Consider the following 20,506-nt stretch of genomic DNA (forward strand, 5'->3'; position numbering starts at 1 on the left):
TTGCTTTTGCTATAAAAGCTAAAAATTAAAACACAAGGGGTTACAGAGACAGTTAAGATACCAGCATGAACTAGACAGGACTCCTCACAATCCTTTAAAGTGGTAAATCAGTGTGCTGGTTGAAGTGCTTCTTCTTTGCAGAGGGCTGCCTGCAGATTAGTTGCAAAGAGTTGACTGGGGACTGCGTGGGCAGACATCACTGAGCACAAATCTGTTTTGGCTTGCTGTGCCACCGGTTGCATGTAATGATGCAAACCCAACTGATGGGTTGTCAGGAAGAAGCACCTGCTTCAGCCACTCTGGCTGAGCAACCCATGATCAGCTCCTACTGAGTCCAAACCCAGACTGCTGGGTTGTTTAGGGGCTAAATAGCCCTTCAGTTAACCCCAAACAAACTATAGGTTAACTGCTGGGTTCATTAGCTCCTAAAGCTTTATATACTGCTCTAAGGGGTTTTTTTTAATCTTTTCAGCAAACCCAAATTATTAATTCCTTTTTCTGATGTTAGAGACGAGTTTGCAATTGTTTGAATGAGAATGCAAGCCTCTTATTTCTGTACAAAACCCCTCATTCTGGGAGGTATTAGTCACACATTTTTGTTTAACTGTATTTTTTTTTTAACTAGCTCTCAGCTTGGGCTGAAATTCACATTTAAGCTCTGGCAACAACTGATGAGAGAACAATTCTGTCTGAGAGAGGAAAATGCATGCTCTTATTTACAGCAAAACTATTTCCACGGACTTCAGCTGGCCTAACTTTCGCTTGACAGCATGCCTGCTTGCCCTGTGTCATAAGCGATTATACTTGATAGTTTTATTGTTTAGTGGTGGCTTTGTATAGTCTATCTGCCAGAGCATCTGGGATCACATATGTATATAAAGCATCATTGGCATGCAATGTCAGAAAGTTCCTGGACATCCAAGTAGATTTAATTACTTAACTAGCTGCATTAGAAATTTGCCTACCTGCCTAACTATTATACAGTTGTTTAGGCTTAGCAATGCCTAATTTAATGATGGCTCATCAGAGGCAACAGACCCTATTATTCTTCCGATTATTATTGTTATGACTATTATTATTATTATTATTAGGATGATGAACCTTGCTCACATTCATTCTTGATGAAGAAAGTAAACAATTCAGCAAGTCTTGGTATTATGTAATTTTGCTTTTCAGATTAGCTCAAAATTTACAAGCAGTTTCATACTTCCAGCAAGGCAGGGAAGCTGTGCAAAGGAAGATCTTTTGCCTTCCTTCAGGGCTGTGTTCAGGAACCTCATAGGAGGAGTTGGGGAAGAGTATGAAGCACAATGCACCTCTGTGTCTGGAGCATGCAGCCGTATTGACCTGCTCCCTCGTGGCCTTGGCTCATAGTGACTGACATTTCACTTGTAGCAAATAAAACAAAGCTGCATGAAATCTGGTAGCATTTCAGAGAAGCAGTGCGAAGAATTACTGTCAAACAGTCTTCCTAATTACACTTGCACACTGTAGTATGGTCAGACTATCAGATCTAGTTGCAATTCGTATTTAAGCTCTTGCAATAAATAATGTGAAAACTATCCTGCTTGGGAGGGAAAAATAGATCCTCTTTCTTTGAGCACAGATACCTTGGTTTTCTTTGCTGCAGCTGGCCCAACTTTCACTTGACTGTGTGCCTGCTTGCATTGTTCCACGTCACAGGAGTTTATACTTGATAGCTTTATAGTATAGCAATGCCTGTGTAAAGTTGCCTGCTAGAGTATCTGGACATCACGTGTATTTATTGACTGTAGTATTGAACATTCATTGGTATGCTGTGTCAGAAAGTTCTTCGACATTCAAGAGGATTGACTCAGTTAAGAAGAAACATTCAAAATTATCCTGCCTAGTTAATGATTGTACAGGCACAAATGTCCGTATAAATCAACCGCAGGACTTCATAATCAAGCATACATCTTTCTTCTGCACAGTTAATAAGGGATTTTGTTCATTGTTTTAGTGTGCCTTCCAGCTTCCAAATATATGGAAGAACTTGCCCATATGTCAATCTTGAAGTATTGCAGTTTTTAAAATTGCCATTAATTAAATGGAATAAGGACATTCAAGTATTTATTACTACAAATAAGCATGACAAACATTCAGCATTCACTTATTTGTTTATTGTCCTGACATCCACTGTTATGCAAATGAAACTGTTTAAATTGTTTTCCTCTTTAAATGTGTGCTAATTTTTGAACATTTCCTCATTTATAGAAACCTTGCCAAACCTTGTCAAAATTTCAGTCATTTTGGAGAGGACTGGAACTGTGCTGAGTTGGAAGGGATTCAGATAGATTGGGAGAAAAAGTGTATAGCAGGGGGCAAAAGACAGGAATTTCTGTGTGGACTGTAAAGTCTTTCACCTTAAGCTGTCTTTTATTTTTCCCACGTGTTTTTCATGTTCATAACCTTGAAGGCACTATGCACATTTGCACACAGTTTATCTTTGCTGCAGTGCCGCTCCCATTATTAAAATATGTGCACTAGTATATACGATAGCTGAAAGGATTGCCAAGGTGTCTAACGTGTGAAAGTCTTAGAATATCTTGATCTGTATACATGCTGTACTTGGTTCCTAGTACCACTTACAGGGAAAAACTTAGAGCAGTAACTATGACTAATTCGAAGTGAGGAAGCTGACTATATTCCCTGTGACAGATGCACAGCATTCTATTTACAGATGTATCCAACCTGCAGATAATAATGACAAATCAGTAAGAAGAGACTAAAATGGCATCTCTTCAGCTGTTCAAAACAGGGGTAGGGCACTTTCCTCAATCCAAGCACCAGATTCCAAACTTGGAAAGATCTTAAGGCACTTGTGGGCTTTTAACAGTTTTTAAACTTACTCAGAGGGAGAGAGGAGACATCTACTCAGAAGTGAGCATGATTACTTAGAATTAAGCAGGGGAAACCTTAGAAGCAAGCAGGACTGAATCACTCATCAGTTTTCTCCCCTGGCCCTCTTTCTCTAGTAGGGAAAAGCTTGACCTCTAGTCAGCAGCTGATCAGAGGCAACTGATCTGTTCTGAGCAAGAGAGCTTTCCTGCTTGGGGGGGGGGGGGGCCCTGGGAAAAAGCTGGCTGGGGAGCCCCCACGGCCCATATTTGGCTTGGAGGCCAGAGGTTCCCCATGTCTGTTTGAAACATTTTCCTCTTCCCTACATATCTGACTCATTTCACCCTTTCTTCCAAACACTAAATTCTAGTGTTCAGATGAGGTCTTTTGCTACTAATTTTCTGGCATGGCTGAATGGATTGAATTAAGTTCAATAGAAAATCTGTCTATGTAGGATTTTTTCCCAGCGTGGAACTTCAGAAAGGCATTAACAAATACTGCATCTTCTAGTGATAGTTTAAAAGATTTAAGGAAGGCAGTTAAAAGCCTTGTGTGCGCAAACCTAGGATGTGCAGGAGCATTTCTGGTTTTTAGTGCAGTGATATCAGCAGTTATTATATCACTCCATGCATTTTCTTGTGGGTATTCATGTTCTTCCACCCCACATCTTGTAAAATAGTGATAAGCAGCAAATTGGCTGGGGAGTTCATGGATAACCAAGGTTGTAAAATTCCCTGCTGTCAAATTACTTAGGCACCTTGAATTTGATTAGTACCTTACCATAAGGGGATTCTTTTTCTTGAGCATAAGTATACCAGTGTATCTACAATATACAGATATAGAAATACAGGAGTGCTATTTAGGGAAGGCAGACTCTCTACCCCCTCCTCAATGTTTACTCATTGTGATCCTGCCTGAAGAAATCATTCTGACCCACTTTGTATGGTGATCCACTCTGGCTTGGACTAGACACTTTTTGAATATTCAGGCTGTAGCCATGACTTGCTCTTTTGTGCAAACCTGGGCAACGGGGAAGGTGAAGGATTAAACAACCAGCATAAAATCCTAGAACAGGCCATGGGTTATGTAAAAGTTGCTTATTTAACCTTTGCACAACCTCTCCTGATTGTGGGTTCAGCTGATGTGACAAGATGTGGCTTGAACATTCATAGTATAGCAGCTGCCAGAACAGTGGCTTACTTGATCATGTGAACTGTGAACTGAATTGCCTATGTGCTTGGTATAAGAATGCACAATGCCGCGAGTGGGGAGAATAGAGATTTTCCTACTACAGATGAGGTTATATTTTGTTTGATAACTGTTTTTGTTTTGTCGGAGTTCAACCATTTTAAGAGCAATCTTGACTATATTCAACGTCTGGCCTTTAAACTTTTCTGAAGATCTCATTGCATTTCCCCTTCACTCTTACTGTCTCCTGGGATAGACTTGGTGTTGACTTTACTTTTGAGGTCTCTTTCACAAACTGACCTGCTATCTTCCTCCTCCAAAATGACTGAAGTAATGAATAGTACTCCTTTGGACTACGAAAAAGTTATATATTTCCTTGAAAAAAAAAAAAAAAGGCTAGAATTGTATGATACCTTAACTATGTGTTTAGTGCTGCAAAAAGCCGAGGATGTTACATGAGGGAAGAGAGGCATGAGCAAGAGGGAATAAATAGGGATATGTTAAATGGAATGCACATAGAATTATGCTGATTCCACAGAAATCCCTAAATGATGGGTCTGCATATAAATGCAAGCCAACTTTTGTCATTACTCCTAGAAAGATCATTGTTAGACTGTATCTTCCAAAATAGTCTTGCTCTGTGGGCTTTTAAAAAGCAGTGAAGCTTAAAATAAAGATTGTATGGTAAATTCTAAGTTGGCATTTCTGACTATGCTGTTTTTTTCTCTTGCAGATATTCCTGAAATACCTGAAAGTATCTCTTTTTGCAAATCATTACAGGTAGCAGACTTCAGTGGTAATCCCCTCACCAGGTAACTTTCATAAAATGGAACAAATTCTTGTGGAACTCCAAAAATAGTTGACGTCTTTCAAATATGAACATAAAGAGGCTCTTGTTTTTGACTTCTGTGTCAGTGTTTTTAATATGAGATTTGTCTGTTTCCACTGCTTTGAATACGTAACTGAAAGTGATAGGAAAGTCATTAATCCTTCAGGAAAAAAACAATTTAAAAAGTGACATTTCTGTGCTACTTAATAATGATTACTTGCAGTTGAAATTGGCCCTTGGTGCACAATCCAATTATATGTGGAGTGATTGGAGCGCCTAGTAAAACATTTCCTCAGATTAAAAGGAGAACCTGCTAGTCTCTTAACTGTACTCCCTTCCTTCCTCCCCTCTGTCTTGTCAACAGAGTTTTAGAGAAAGAAAGCCAACATATGCTATTCAGGGAGGTCACAGTTTTTTCTCTATCTCCAAACACATCTGAAATATGTGTGAGCCACCCCGAGAACCTCATGGCAAAGGAGTGACATATAAGTCTAATGGCTATAATAATGACGATGGTGGTGGTGGTGGTGGTGGTGATGATGATGATGATGATGCCTTGCTCTGGCCCATCTTCTTTTCTGGTGGCTTTGGAAGGAAACCCTCTGCATTTCAGGAAGCTTCAGAAATGTACCCAAGGGGCCCGGTTGTTCTCATGCTTTGCCCTACTTGGAGGAGCATCCTTGCATTTTGCTTGTGCTAAGACAGAGCTTCCCTTGTGAAAGCTGTGTTTGATATAAGTGCTGAAGGCCTAAATTCTCACAATCATGCTGAAACCTGAATTAAATCTGCTTATACAGACAAAGACTGGGGTAGAGTAAAGTAAGGTGGGGAGCAACTGAAGAGCTGCTCCTGATTGGAGAGGCTGCTCAAACATGCAGACTCACATTAAAGAAGCTATTATTTTTTTCTTCATTAGCCGGCTGAAATGTAATGATTCTGTGTGATCCAGAAAAATGGTTACAGAATATCAAAAGACAGAAGGAAAGCTGATGGGATTTCTCAGATACTTCTGAGGTGCTTCATGCTTGACACAGTACTTAATCAAAGATTCTGGAACACAGAAGAAATACACCCTTGTGTGACAGTTGCGGAAGATATATGCATGCTCCTCTTTGTAGAAAGCAGGCATATATGAGGGTGGGGCATTCAATTATTTGCTTCTTCCATGTATTTTACCAGGAAAAACAGCAATTTAAATGTGCTTGGGCTGCTGAGAACAGACATGAGGAATGACTCTCGGAGCACAAATTCTCAAGTGAGAGGTGATTCTGTCCCGCTGGTGTTTAATAAGGCATCTAACTGCTTTTGTAGCAACTCAGTGCACTCCTGTGAATAGGGGAAAGTGTTGCTTCAGCAAATTCTAAGTCCTGTTCAGAATATTGAACCTATCAACAACTTTCTTCCTATTTTAAATCCCACATATATTTAGTCAAGAACAGTCTGTTTAATCATCCTCTTAGAGACAAAATGTCTGTGTAGAAAATGGTATGTTAAATCATGGATCCTCAGACTATGGCCCGCTTGCTGCGCGGGTGGGGAGGTGGTGGCTCGCTCAATGGAGATGGTTTCCGAGTGAGCAAGCCGCCACCGCTGCCTACCTCCCGTACACGCGTGTGCGCACTCGCCACTGCCTCGCGGCACAGCGGGGGGAGGGGGAGGTAGTGGCTCGCTCACTCGGAGATGGTTTTGGACTTGCTGGGAGATCTCCAAATGAACGAGCCACCACCCTGTGCGCTCGATGCCGCCTTGCGCGCGCCCAACGGCACCTCACTGGCCTGCGCCCCAGGTACCCCCACCTTACCGGCCCACAACAGTCACTGCAGCCTTTCATCTGGCCCCCTATTCAGAAAGTTTGAGGACCCCTGTGTTAAATCTTTGCTTTAAATGCAGCTACCCTTGGGGATTTTGCAAGAGCCTAAATGATGATAACAGATCTGTTTGTAACAGATTCTTGTTTTCAAATGAGCTCTCATGGATGATGGCCATTTCCTTACATGCAGGGCCAAGAAGACAAGACCCTGAAGCTGATTGATGTTAGCTGGTTTTGTTATTCTGGTTGAATTCAGTGTTGCAACTCTGCTCCACTTCAATGAAGTATTGATTTGCTTTTCTGAACTGCATGTAATGGAGCATTACAAGCCAGTGGCCTGGTTGTACGAGTAAGAGAGGGGATCTGTGTCTCTCCCTCCCTTCCTCTCTCTTTCTTTCTCTGTATCTTTCTCTTGCTTTCTCTTTTTCTTTCTCTTTGTCCTTGGAAAACTCACCCAACAAAAGAAGTGTCAAACTTGAGAAGAAAATATTTCTTAAAATCATGCAATGAATAATATTGAACCATTTGTCCACAGCATCTTGTACTAACTCAAGCCTTTACTTTCTTCAGTAGTGTGTATGTGGAAGGGTCCAGGTGTTAAGAATTGTATTTGAAGAACAAATATGGATGCTGGTTGACTTTTTAAAAGCAGTAGTTTTAACTGTTAGTAATATTTTGTGTTATCTGTTAAATCTTAAAATCATTTAATAATAAATTTTATGCTGCTTTTGTTTTTTATATATTTATATTTTATGTTTTCTGCTTTGCAGATTACCTTGAAAGATAGTATAAAATATTTTTTAATTAAAGAATAGGAGAGAAAAGCTAAGCCTGTAGCAAAACATGCACCATGCTCGGTCTTTTTCTGTCCCTGACTGATTCTGAAGTTTCTCTCTGTAGATTGCCTGAAAGCTTTCCTGAACTGCAGAATCTAACATGTCTATCCGTGAATGATGTCTCTCTGCAAGCATTGCCTGAAAATATTGGAAAGTAAGATAGTTTTTTAAGAAGATAATTGATGTTTTAATTATTACATTTGTATAAATATAAGCACTTGTGAAGGGTGGATAGAAAGCACTTTTGGGTTGTTGCAAGTATCTGAAGTCATCTTGAAACTGTCTGGAAGCACTGACAAAACAGTTACTGAATGCAACTTGTCCAGTCTCCACTTTTGGTCATTGTGTCAGTGTAGAATTATCTTCTATGAGAGCTGTTTTTATATATTAATGTTTTGATATATCGTGCTGGTGGTGGTGATTTGTGAGTGAGTGAGTGAGTGAGTGAGAGAGAGAGAGAGAGAGAGAGAGAGAGAGAGAGAGAGAGAGAGAGATATCATGCATGAAGCATAACTGTATTCACAGGACAGAATATATGCATTTGCCTTTTAATCTCATGTAGACTGCCCCAGTTCACATGAAAGACTGAAGCATGATTCAGCATTATGAAGATATGCATACCCACCCCTCTCATACGGAGGAGGAAGAAATTTAAAGCTTACTATACTGTAGTTTTGCATAGATTGTAGTGCCTGTTATTTTTTAATACACACTGTTCAAATACACTGAATACGATGTATATATCCTGTATTTAGTCCAGGAACCAGGGTGTGGCAGCCATACCTGATTTGGAAACTTGGATCAAACTTTGATTCAGGTCCTGGTTTTCTAACCAACTGTGGAACGAACCACAGTATCCTGTATTTACATATAATAGGGAACTGGCCTATTGAAAGCCACAATGGAAGAATTTAAACTTCCTCTTTCTCCTAACATGCAAAGGTGAGCATTGGAAATATGTGGTCCAAGGCTTTTGTTTGTCTTCCTACAATAAACCATAATTTTTATAACATTTGAACTGGGCTTAAGGAGCAGTATGAAGTGGGACACCTATGCCGTTTTTTATTTCCTGCTGCCTCAGCAATTCAATTTCATAAGCAGCTTCTGGCAGCAACTTAGAATAATCCAAAACGTTAATTTCCGGAATGTGAGCAGTTCATATGAGCGAGTTCTGATGTGTCCCAATCCAGAAGCAAGTATTTTGGCTTCTCTTGGGGCTTCGTTTGGAAAGCACTGAACCTCTTGCATGAATGGTGGGTCTCGCTTGTGTACTGAAATCATCAGGACTCAGTCTTTGCAGTGGGATACCAGTGGGCAGAAGATGCGTTGTTGGATACTATCAGCAAATAGGAAGTTTGGGGGAAAGTGAAGCTGTGTGTGTGTGTGTGTGTGTGTGTGTGTGTGTGTGTGAGAGAGAGAGAGAGAGAGAGAGAGAGAGAGAGAGAGAGAGAGAGAGATGTACCTCTATTGATCACATAGATATGGGTGTATTTGTTCCTTCCAGAGTTTTCTTTATTTGTCAGTGACACACAAGAATATAGGGGTGAGTGGGAAGATTGAATGACCCTTTCCCACAGGCATAGCACTACTGCTGGGACTGGCAAATGTTTGCAGCTGGAACTGCAGCTGCTAGGTGAGCACTTGATACAATCTCTTCCTTGATGTTAAGTTTCATCACTTTCTCTGCAACCCTGCAGTCCAGACTTCGCCACCTGGTGCCTTCTAGATGTTTTGAACTCCAGAACCTATCAGCTCCAGCATGCATTGCTACTGATCAGACATGATGGGACCTGCTGTTCCAAACATCTGGGTAACACCAGTTTGGACAAGAATGACTTTAGGTTCATCGTAAGTGTTATATAGATAAATTCCCAGCTGTCTTAACAAGGACAATGGAAAGTCCTGTCCAAAACAAAACTGCGTGGCCAGGTTCAGGGGACACTTTAAGCCCAAGCTTGTTTATAAACCACACTGGCTGGCTATTTAGTCTGGGGCCCCTGATGGGTCCAACGAGCAATTGGACACAGTGACTGTCCTGAGGAATTTCCTCTGCCCGCTTCCCCCTCAGATCTCCTATAGGTATCCCAGGGGACACCACAGTGCGGGGGAGCCGAGAGCAGGGATTGCTGATCACTCTCACTCCGACTTGTGTAGAACTTGGCAGTGACACCAGATGAGGGTGGGACGAACTGGTGCTGCCACTCTTTTTGAGTGTTTCCATAGTGCTTTTAGGCACCGTTAAGATGGCTGTGGTGTCTGGGTTTGGACAACACAGTGAGCCCAGGGGTAGCTTATAAATCTTATACCAAGTCACAGTCTGTGAAGGGCTTCTGGCTCCTGGGTTTGCACAACTTTTAACAACTGGGCTTTTAAGCTCAGGTAGCTTACTGTGTTGTGTGAACCTAGTCTGCATCTAATGGTGGTGATCCACATGTATACTTGAGAGCTTTGCAGTTGGTTAGAGCTCATAAAACATGTCACTAGACTGTTCTTTAACTTCTCAATTTGCCTCTATAAATATGTCATTCCTTTTGGCAAAAATGATTTTAAGAAAATATTTCCATACAGATGGAACTTTGGGTTTTGTATAGTGATGTGTTCGGCAACAACTCTTGAGGCATTGCATGGGAATGATGATGTGTGCTCTGCTGTGGAATGTGCATCTGTGGGTTTTTCAAGCAGACCAGTGTTTGTGGTATTCCTGAGTGGCTGTTTCATTATTTCTGAGATGCATCACACAGAGGAAAATGGGTGGGCCTGGTTTTCAGTACTGTAAACCTCAGTGGAAAAATTTCATGAGCTAGAGGACCGCCATTAATGTGTATGTAAGGTTTTAATTTTATTTAACTGTATTTAAGAGGGAGTAATGCTTATCCGCCTTTTTATTTAGGCACTGCAATCTTGAAAGTATGATATTCTATGCCTTGAAAGACAGTGCTTAAATTCAAGTGGGATAAGAGGGATTCTAGGACCCTTAGCTGCTATTCTGAAAGGCAAGGGAGGCGTGCTCTAGCTAAAATGATTTGTTTCACTTCTATAAAATGCTGATGTAAACTTGAATAGGACATCAATAGATATGTGCCGTCCTTTGTTATGAAACCAAATAACCATTTACTAGAATGAAATGCATGCAGATACAGTACTTGAATGTTTGGGGAATGGTTAAAGTTAAGATTTATGCTTTGTACATAAAAACGTGCATAAAAGTCTACTCTAAAACAGCCATCTCCAACCTGGTGTTCTCCAGATGTGTTGGACAGTAACTCTTTTCACCCCCAGTGAAGATGTCAAACATATCAAGGCAAATGCCATCTAAAATGGTTCTGTGGAAAAATTAATTCTGTACACTTGAAGAATTATATTTGGCTTGAAGCTTTAGAGGTGTTCATGCTGAATACTGTGATGCAGTTTTCTGTTTACTTATTTCAAGGATGATTAATTGGCATACAAAAAGGAAGTTACCATAAAAAGGTGTTGTTGATGATGCTTATGGAGGGGCAATTTTGAGAGGTTTTAAAATATGTAACATGCAATAATATGCCTTCCCCAAGTTGGTGCCACCAGGGATTTTAGTTTTCAGCTTCCAGCACTAGCCAGTGTGATCAAGAATCCTGCAAGTTGTCATTGAAAACAATTAGAAAGTTCTAGCTTTGGGAGGCTCCAGTAGGGTGAGTTTTTCTGAACATCTTCGTATAAGAAATACTTTTCTTTGTTTGACATTAAACTGCATCCAATCTAAGCAACTTGGTGCCTCCCAAATGTTTTAGATGACAATTCCCGTAATCCAGCCAAAATGAGGGATTTTGGAAGTTATACGCCAAAATCTCCTCTTTAGAAGGCCAGACACTGAAGATGAAACTCAAATACTTTGGCCACCTAATGAGAAGGAAGGACTCCCTGGAGAAGAGCCTAATGCTGGGAACAGTAGATGGCAAAAGAAGAAGGGGACGGCTGAGGATGAGGTGGATGGATGGAGTCACTGCGGCAGTGGGTGTGAGCTTGGGTAGACTCCTAGGGATGGTAGAGGTCAGGAAGGCCTGGAGGAATGTTGTCCATGGGGTCGCGATGGGTCGGGCATGACTTTGCAACTAACAACAACAACTCCAAAATCTATTGCGGGCTCCAGGTTGCCTACCCAGGCCTACATAGAAGCCTGGACCTAGCAGTCTTCCTATATGTAGAAAAAAGCTATAAAAACAGCTAGCCAGCATTTTAACCCCCCAAATTAAAATTCTACCTTTTGAAAAATCAGAGGACTTTTCAACTCCCTAATGCAATTGTTGAGTTTAGAGATTATTGAATAGAATGTGCTGCTATATAATTAGTCTTTCTCCATAGGTGGAGGAGAAAGAACATGATGCATCTAAAAAAACACCCTCTTGAGTCTATTTGCTTTCCTCCTTTGTGAATATTTCCTTTTCTATAGCACAGATGCTGTTATGGTCACATATAAACTGAGGGGGCCTGAATCTAAGCTTTGTAAAAATAAATAACGCAACCCTCGAATCTTCAGGAAGTAGTTAAGGTCTAGTGGGTATCAGTTATGCAATGAGCATGAGTCAGTGTGTGTGAGAGAGAGAGGTTATGGTGGACTAGAATCTCAGCATGAGTAATTACATATGTGTATGTAGCGATAAACATAAGTTGTACCTGCAGATGAGCATTTTAGTATTGAGCAGTGAAAGGGAAAAGAAGGCAGGAAACTGTGCTAGGCAAAAGAGAGTAATTTTGTGGTTATGAGCTCAAAGCATATTAGGTTTCTTATATGAGTTATACCTTGTTCTTTGTTTGTGGAGGAAATTGGATACGGGCTGAAATTATATGGGATGGCCTCTTGACCTCACCATATTTGATATGCTGAAACTTCTTGTATGATCAGGTTGCTAGATGTTGGACATGACAGTTTATTAGTTTTGATCAGCTTTTGTTGTGTGGCGGCTTGTTCTAGCATACACCTCTAAACATTTATCAAATATTTTAAATGAAAATTTTACAATAAATGAAATTCATAGTACAATTAATATGTTAAAGTTGACATAATTCACAGTGAGCTGAGTTTTAAAACCAGTTGTGGTTTCTCTCCAGGCCCTCAAGGAGTGCCTATTCCGGCATACAAGCATGACAGCTTTCCTGAGTTTCAGATGCTACGCATACTATTAGTTTCCTATATTGGCCACACATGCATTTTCACCAGAAATAAACCCTGCTTTCCCATGTCCCTAGAAGAGCCTGCTGTGGTGTGCTAACTTCTGCAAGCATGATCTCTCAAACCATTGAGAACCAGCATGCTAATAGCCTGGTGCTGCTCTTCCGTTTCATACTGTTAGCATTCTGATTGTAACTGGCATGAGCAAAATATGATCCATGCAAAGGATTCTAGTTGGGTGGCCTACAAAAAGCAGAGTATCTTGCTGCAAAGAGGGTGATGTAGCTGCTACCCTGTTTTGAAAAGATGTTGTTGCTTTGCTTTTCACTTGGACAGCTGCCCACCAATTTCCCTGCCTCTGGAATCACTGGAAGAAGCCTATTTCCTCCTTGAAACACCACTATGTAGTGCTTCATTCAATCATATTATGCCTGAGCCTTTGTGTTAATGGCTTAGAGGACTGGCCTCACTAAAAAATGATTGCAGTAATGAACTGAAATTTAAGGTTCATGATACAATTACGCTGAAGAAAACTTTGCTGTCACAAATAACTGGAAGTCTCCTTCCTATGGGAAATCAAGAAGCTCCAGAATGTATTATAAAAAGTAATGGTGTATACGCAAGCTTCCACATGAAGAAAGCTGAGGAAGGCCAATCCTTTAATCAGGCTCCTGAATTCTTTTAATGTATTGTCCTGTCTGTTTCCATCAGTTCAGAAAGCCTGTACTCACAAAAAGATATCTTAATTGGGTTAGTTTCCGTGTGCATGCACTTTTCAATATGTCTGTTCCTTCTGTTAATGGAAAATATAATTCAAGATCTGAAGGCAGTCTTGGGTCTGTACAACATGGTCCACTTCTGAGATGCTGAGAAACTGAAAAAGAGTTGCCAGAAATAGGACTATATTGCACTTGTTCGTCTTGTGCATTTTCTCTGCATATATAACATTGGTGCACCCTGAATTCTAGTTTCTGTTCAGCTGTATTAACCTGTAGCCTTTGTTACTCTCAACACATTCACACTTTAAAGAGAAATGGCCATATTTAAGCACAGTTCTCATTTGAAACTGAGCCAGCAAGTAGGTTCTACTGAAAGGGCATGTTTTGGAATGTAATCCCCTCAGGCATCTAATTGGTCCCATACTTCAAGTAGAAGAGAAATCTGGAATGTCGAGGGAAGAAAAGCAACAATTGTAATTACCTAAGAAACTGCTTTCCTCCCCTGCTTTGGTCTGGCGACCTCCTTGCATGGAATTTGTAAATTCTTCTAAAGCATAGTTTTTAAAGTGCAGCTAGAAGATGATTCCATTTTTCCCTTACAGTATTCAAGATGTGTACATGCCATAACATTTATTTTTGAGGTAACTTTGCACTTCTGGAAAAAAAAGGATTGCACTGGGAATGTTTCAGCCTTCTGAATCCATAGCTCTGTCTAGCTGACGGGGATGTTGGAAGTTGTGGCTCAGCACATCTGGAGGTCACGTCCAGGGAAGGCTGTTCTGTGGTGAAAAGGAATTTCACACCACCCCTATGGATGGACGCTCATGTAGCTAATAAGGCAGATCTGGTGTTAGTGTTGGTAGTGCTGTTGCTTCTGCCAGTGCTGCAGATGGACCTAAGGAGTCCTGCCAGGAGAGCTGCCTGAATTAACACCCATATGTCTTCTACAGATGGCATCACTAGAGATGATGTCAGCCTTCCCAGCGGCTAAGTGGCCCTGAAATGGATAGAGGAGGGTGGGGTTGTAGGGGTATCCAGTGCCATCCTGAAGTTTCCTTGGCCACCCTGGAGTCAACCAGGATAGGGTAGTCCTGCGTCCAAGGTTAGTGAGCAGTCACGGTAGACCTGCTATCACAGGCATGGCTGGGGTAAATGAGGCATGTTCTCAATGTATTTCTCACTCTAAAAAGGATGCATAATAACCTTTTTGCTCCCAAGGGCTGTATGAGCCATGCAAACATGCACAATCTCTTTCCTGAACACACAGTCACATACACAATTACTCCTCCCCACAGATATACGTGCATGTGACACACACACTCCCTCCCATACATCTCATCATATCCTATCTGTTCTTCCTTTATATGCTTATTTTAATCCCCTTTTAATATATTTCCCCCATTCTTTTTGTTTGAAATAAAGTAAATTTCATTTCAGCCCATTCCTGCTCATCCATTTTTAGGTTTGCTAAGGAAATAAAAGCAGCAGCAATAAGTACCAAGTCTGTGTGTACTTGATAATGCTCTAGAAAACAATCTGGGAGACACTTGGCTCCTGCCATAGATGGCCCATTCCTAGAGCATTTCTGGTAGTTAGAAGATATTTTATTTAATTTTTATTTATTTTATTTAAGGCATTTCTAACCCGTCCTTTGCCCAAGCCTCAGGACAGCTTACAAAAAGATATTGGGAAACAAAGCTTTGCAATTGGCCTGATTTCTTTTGGGTCATTGCTGCAGATGCTGGAGGGCTTGGGCACTGTCCACAGGCTGCCCTTTTTTGCACCTCCACTCTGTACTATTATGACCACAGACTTTAAAGCAAGCCTCTGGTGCAGAATTGCTGAACCAAATGTAATAATCAAATTGGATTATGTCCTGTTCAGACTATGGGGCATATTTCCTGATATAAAAAATAATTGTTTTTCTTTGAGACTTGCAATAGCATAGCAAGAAAAGTAATATTCTTGTGAATGGGTTGATTCTTCTTTTGTATACACTTGGGCTCTGCATGTGACAGATGAACTGGTACACTTTCATTTAACAGCTTTTGAGCTGCAATAACGGCAGCTGTTTCCTCTGTACCTGTGCATATCTGCCAACTATTGCTTTCTGCATCTAGCAAACTGGGCTGCAGACCATGAAAATTGATGATGCAAGGAAGATGCTTGGTCTTTAAGACACTTTGGAACTCTTTGTCTGCTCCTACAAGTGATAAGCACGGCTTCCTCTCTGGAATGGATAGCTATGCAAAGCAGAGGTTGCTATGAGGTAGAAAGTATGGGCATATTTCTCTTTTTGTGTTGTCCTAGGAAGTTAGAGGATTAAAGCAGATTAAAGCATTGGGATAATGTCTGATTTCTTATGTTCCATTTAGTCCTAAATACAACCTGGGTGGAGTGGGGGAAGGATGAATGTTACTATGGTGATGATAGGCTTTTACCATAATGGGGTGTAAGTGAAAAGCTTAGTCGTGTAACGTCACATACGATGATGAACAGTTCATAAGTGAGAAATCATGGCTAGCTGCCTGTGTGCTTAAATGAGCATTCTGTGACTTTTCTAACCCCTTAATCATAATTATAAAACCAGTAAATAAAATTATATTCAAATTAGAAACTAGGGATATATTTTATTTTTAATGCTATTGGAGGGGGAAAGTACATTGCCATAGTCCACTTCATAATATAATCAAGGAACCTCTGTTTTTATCCCACTTTCAATTCTCAGTCTTTCCTCCCCATCTATTTGTGTATTGTATTTTTACTGGCCAGTAGTCCTGTTAAAAATAGTTCTCCATTTGTCCCCAAATGGAGGACAAATGGACGCCAATCCATTTGGCAAGGATTTGTTTTATTAAGAACAACTAAGATTCATGGAGCGGCTTGACATTTGGTGCTACTTCTTGGGGATTATTAGTCACTGGGGCAGTGGGTGTGAGCTTGGGTGGACTCTGAGGAATGGTGGAGGACAGGAGAGGCTGGAGGAATGTTGTCCATGGGGTCGTGATGGGTTGGGCACGACTTTGCAACTAAACAACAAAGCATCAGTGTTTTTGCATGTATGAAGCAGTGTATCTCAATAGCAGGAGGATAAGGGATAATGGAGTTATAACCATAAAAAGTTGGCAACATGCAGCCTCGGTATCCCCCAACATTTGGAGGCACCCAACTTCTTAGGGGAAGGGGAAGAAGAACTCATCTAGAGCTGCTGTAGAACCTTCTAATGGGGTAATAGTTTCTTTGCAAGCATAGGTAAGTACCATGCAGTATCTCTGGATGCCATTTTATTTTATTTTATTTTATTTTATTTTATTTTATTTTATTTTATTTTATTTGGCACCTGTGAGGGTTCAGGATTGTAAAAAGTTGCCCAGCCCCAAAGAAAATCACTTCCTAGAGTGGATGCTGGTTCTGGTTAATGTGGTGCATCTTGAAAATTGCAATGTATACTCTTTACATCTTTTGTATCACTCTTGTTTTTAAAATCAGTTTTAATAAGATTCTTTTTATCTTCCTAGTCTATATAACCTGGCATCGCTGGAATTAAGAGAGAATCTACTGACATATTTACCTGAGTAAGTTTTGTGTGTGTGTGTTTTGTTTCATCAGTGTTAATTGCAATCTTTCTCTTTTCTTGCTCCTTCAGTGCTTTTAAATGAGCAGTTCAATACAAGATGGATGTCACTAGAAAGATATTTTTTTAATTTGCAGCTTTTAAACTTCATTTGCTTAAATGTTATGATTAGATAATTAAGGTAAGAATATCTGAGCCTAATGCTAATAGGTTGCTTTTATGCTTGTGTGTACAAAACATACCATTCTTCTTTTATTAGGTCAGTTGCCCAGCTGCAGAGACTAGAAGAGTTGGACCTAGGGAACAATGAACTTTATAATTTGGTAAGATTTCCCTACTATTCCTTGGTTTGTACTATAGCATCACATGTGTTAATAATTACAATGCAAATCCCCAAATGGTCAAGACTGACATTTGAAAAAGGTGGGTCTTACTCCTCCTGCTTACGTTAAGATAGTTTCCTATCAGCCTTTGACACAGTGTACTTATTAGATAACTGAATGTCAAACTACATTTTTATGCTAAAATAGGAGTAGGAAATTTTGGATGGTCTGAGGACCATTTTCTCCCCCTGGACCCCCAACTCCACTGCAATTTGCAGTCCACCAGGCAACCTGAAAATAAGTTTCAAATAAAGAAAAAATGGCATCCAGGCCATCTGTAATGGGCTGGATGCCATTTTTTCAACACAAAATAAAATACCTTAAAGAGCGATCTTTGGAGGGTAGTGGGGTGTGGCGGCAGCTCCATGGTGGGCAGAGAGTGTCCCATTCAGCCTGTGGGCCACACCTCCCCTATCCACCATGTGTTAAAGATACAGCATGCAGCTCCCTTTGTGGGCATATGCAGCTCTTCAAAAGATTCCGGACAAATAAAAGGAAATCCCACAGCACATAGTGAGCTCGCTACCGCAAGATGTCGTGATGGGTGCCCCTTCAGAAAGCTGTTAATGTGAATTGGACAAATTCATGGAGCTGAAGCCTACTGGTGGTCACTAGTGCTGATGGCTGGATGCTACATCCAGTATCAGAGGCAAGCATGCCTGTCTGCAACTGATGGCGGAGAACATAGGCAGGAGCCTGCATGGATGCAGCACGTGTCGGCAACGCTTCAGCTGGATGAAAGACCTAATTTACTTGGGCCATATGTCAGAAGCTTTGACTGAACGATGAGGCTTTGCAGCAGGGATTCCTAATTGTGTCCCATTCAAAGAAGAAGCAGTCTTGAAGAGGAAGGCAGTGATTTGCTTTTCCCTCTGGAGCAGGACAGCAACCAGTCCCTGGTGGGAGCAGCTGTCTGTCACTGGGCTACCTTCTCAAAATCTAAGAAGAAAGCTGTTACATCTCCTCTTTCTATTCTTGCATTTCAGTAGGATAATGGTAAAATGTGGACTGGAGCTCTTGAAAGGCACTTCAGAGAGCTTGAAAAATCAAATCTCTTTGTTATCCCCCTTCATGGCACTGTGGATTAGAAACACAGGGCTAGGGGTGGAGGGTAACTTTTTATGTAAAAATGTCTTTCTAAGGCAAACCTCTTGAAATTCTTCTATGCATAATTCCTCACTGTCCTTAGCAAGAGATATATAACCTGGTGAAATTCGGTAGAATCTTTTTATCATGCAGGTAGTATGTAAACAGTATCAACAACACATATTTCAGGGAATTTAAACCAATACGACCTACAGTTGGACATTTACAAAAAAAAGAGTCTATTAAAATATATATACTATCAAAATAAAATCCTCCCAAATCTAGGCAGGATTAAAATTGAAGCATGCATCCCGCTGATGCTCTACCACTGGAAGGCAGCATCTGAAAGAATGAAAAACAGCACTGGCTGTCATTCATAACCACAAATTGTATATAGAGGGCAGACTGAAGCAGCTAAAAATATTCTGAGGTTAAATTCCTAATAATGGTAGTTCATGTTATACTGTGGTCTTGAAAGCACACTAAAGAAGAAATGAAAAAGGAAGTGGGGATGTGGTTGTATTGCCAGATGGTGACGTTATAGATTTACTGCTAGGTTTTTACATTTGTCTTGCAATTTTGCTCCTTAACCAGGTTGTCTAATCTTTTATTTAAAAAAGAAATGATGTTTGCCATGCCTTTTATATCAAGTACTGATGAAAAGTTGGGCAAAACCTGATCATGGTGGTCCAGCTAGCGTAATGGTTTGTCTTAAAAGCCTGTTGGAAAACGGATATGTCATGATCCATCAAATCAAATCATGGTCCATCAAGCTCAGTGTCTTCTACATCTGCCATCCAATGTGGTCTGTCCATCCCCCAGAAGTTTTTGACTGCAACACCCACCATTCCTGAAGTCCAAAACATCTGGAGGTTGTAGATGACTGGTCTACACTGATTGACCCTGACTACTGCACTTTTATCCATTTCTCAGACAAACATCTTCCAAATATTCTTATAACAACAAGAACAAAAGAAGCCCTTCATTCAGGTTTACAAACTCAAAAGTTAAGACACACAAAGGAAAAAAGCAAATTGAAAAATTACTGGAAAAATATCAGTTTTTCAAGTCTCAAACCAAGCAGTGCACTTTGTGGGCACTTACATGCAATTTGAGCCAGCCAGTTCTTCTGCTGGTTTTGTTGGCTTAAATTGCAGTTGGTGGCTCTTGACAGATGGAACCAGAATTTCCCCCCTCTCCGTTCCTGCAGATGCCTCCTGGAGAAATCCCTGCTGTTCTCTCCAGTTAGATACAGAGAAATACCAGGACAACAGGATATTTCCTGACATACCTCTTGCATTCCCAATAGGGAGTGCAAGTGGTACGTAAAGGAATTTCTCCATTATCTCCTACCAGTGATAAAGAAGGGGTTGGGTAAATGGGGAGTCAATGACTCACCCAGCAGCTAGGAGGAACTGCTCCTCTCAGCACCAGATGAGTCTGTTTGCATGTTATTCATCATGCCTATCAGGATAGCAGCACAGAAGTCAGAGATGGCTGGCGCTGGGAGAAGGAGCTCCTTCCAGAGCTGGTGAAGACCTTTTCTCTGTGCTGAGCGAAGCACAGAATCCCTTGACTCTTAGAATGGGGAAAGGCAAAATGGAGGATATGTTGTGCTATTGCAGAGTGTGGCCATGCTCGCTGACATCATGCAGCCTGATGATGGCCTGGTGGGGCTGTTTGTCACTCCTACTTAAAGGAGTTCCTCCCTCCTACCCTATGTGATTCAGTGCATACAAGGGGAGTTGCCCTTCTATTCATGCAACAGGATTGCTGTATCCAAGCCAGTATTTTCAGAAAATCCAAGAAAAGAATTAGAGGTTCTGAGCATGTTACACTTCAACTCATAGGACTTGCAGATTTGGGGCCAGACTAACAAAAATATGTACAATTAGCTTCGAGTTTAGTTAAAGCGGAAACATATATTGAGAGAAACCTGAACATCCTTCTGTTAACAATGTGCTATATATGCAATCCTTGTTCTGGAGGTGTCTTTCTTGTTCCTTGTCCTCGTCCTCATTTTATAAATTCCCAACAGAAGTACAGTGGCCAATACACTGTGGAGAAAAGAATGAG

The 20,506-nt window shown here is 40.8% G+C and overlaps 1 protein-coding gene across 2 annotated transcripts in view; it reads left to right on the forward strand.

Moving 5' to 3' along the window:
* Positions 1–20,506, forward strand: part of LRRC1 (leucine rich repeat containing 1) — a 94,430-nt gene that overhangs the window by 30,670 nt on the left and 43,254 nt on the right. For both annotated transcript variants that reach the window (XM_044421535.1, XM_044421536.1), the window contains exons 3-6: positions 4,781–4,859; positions 7,587–7,676; positions 16,906–16,962; positions 17,221–17,284. In XM_044421535.1, coding sequence (XP_044277470.1) covers positions 4,781–4,859; positions 7,587–7,676; positions 16,906–16,962; positions 17,221–17,284 — 290 coding nt within the window. The remainder of the gene's footprint in view (positions 1–4,780; positions 4,860–7,586; positions 7,677–16,905; positions 16,963–17,220; positions 17,285–20,506) is intronic.

This window comes from Varanus komodoensis, unplaced genomic scaffold (assembly GCF_004798865.1).
Source record: "Varanus komodoensis strain SLA01 unplaced genomic scaffold, ASM479886v1 scaffold12, whole genome shotgun sequence".
In the NCBI taxonomy this organism is placed as follows: Eukaryota; Metazoa; Chordata; class Lepidosauria; order Squamata; family Varanidae; genus Varanus; species Varanus komodoensis.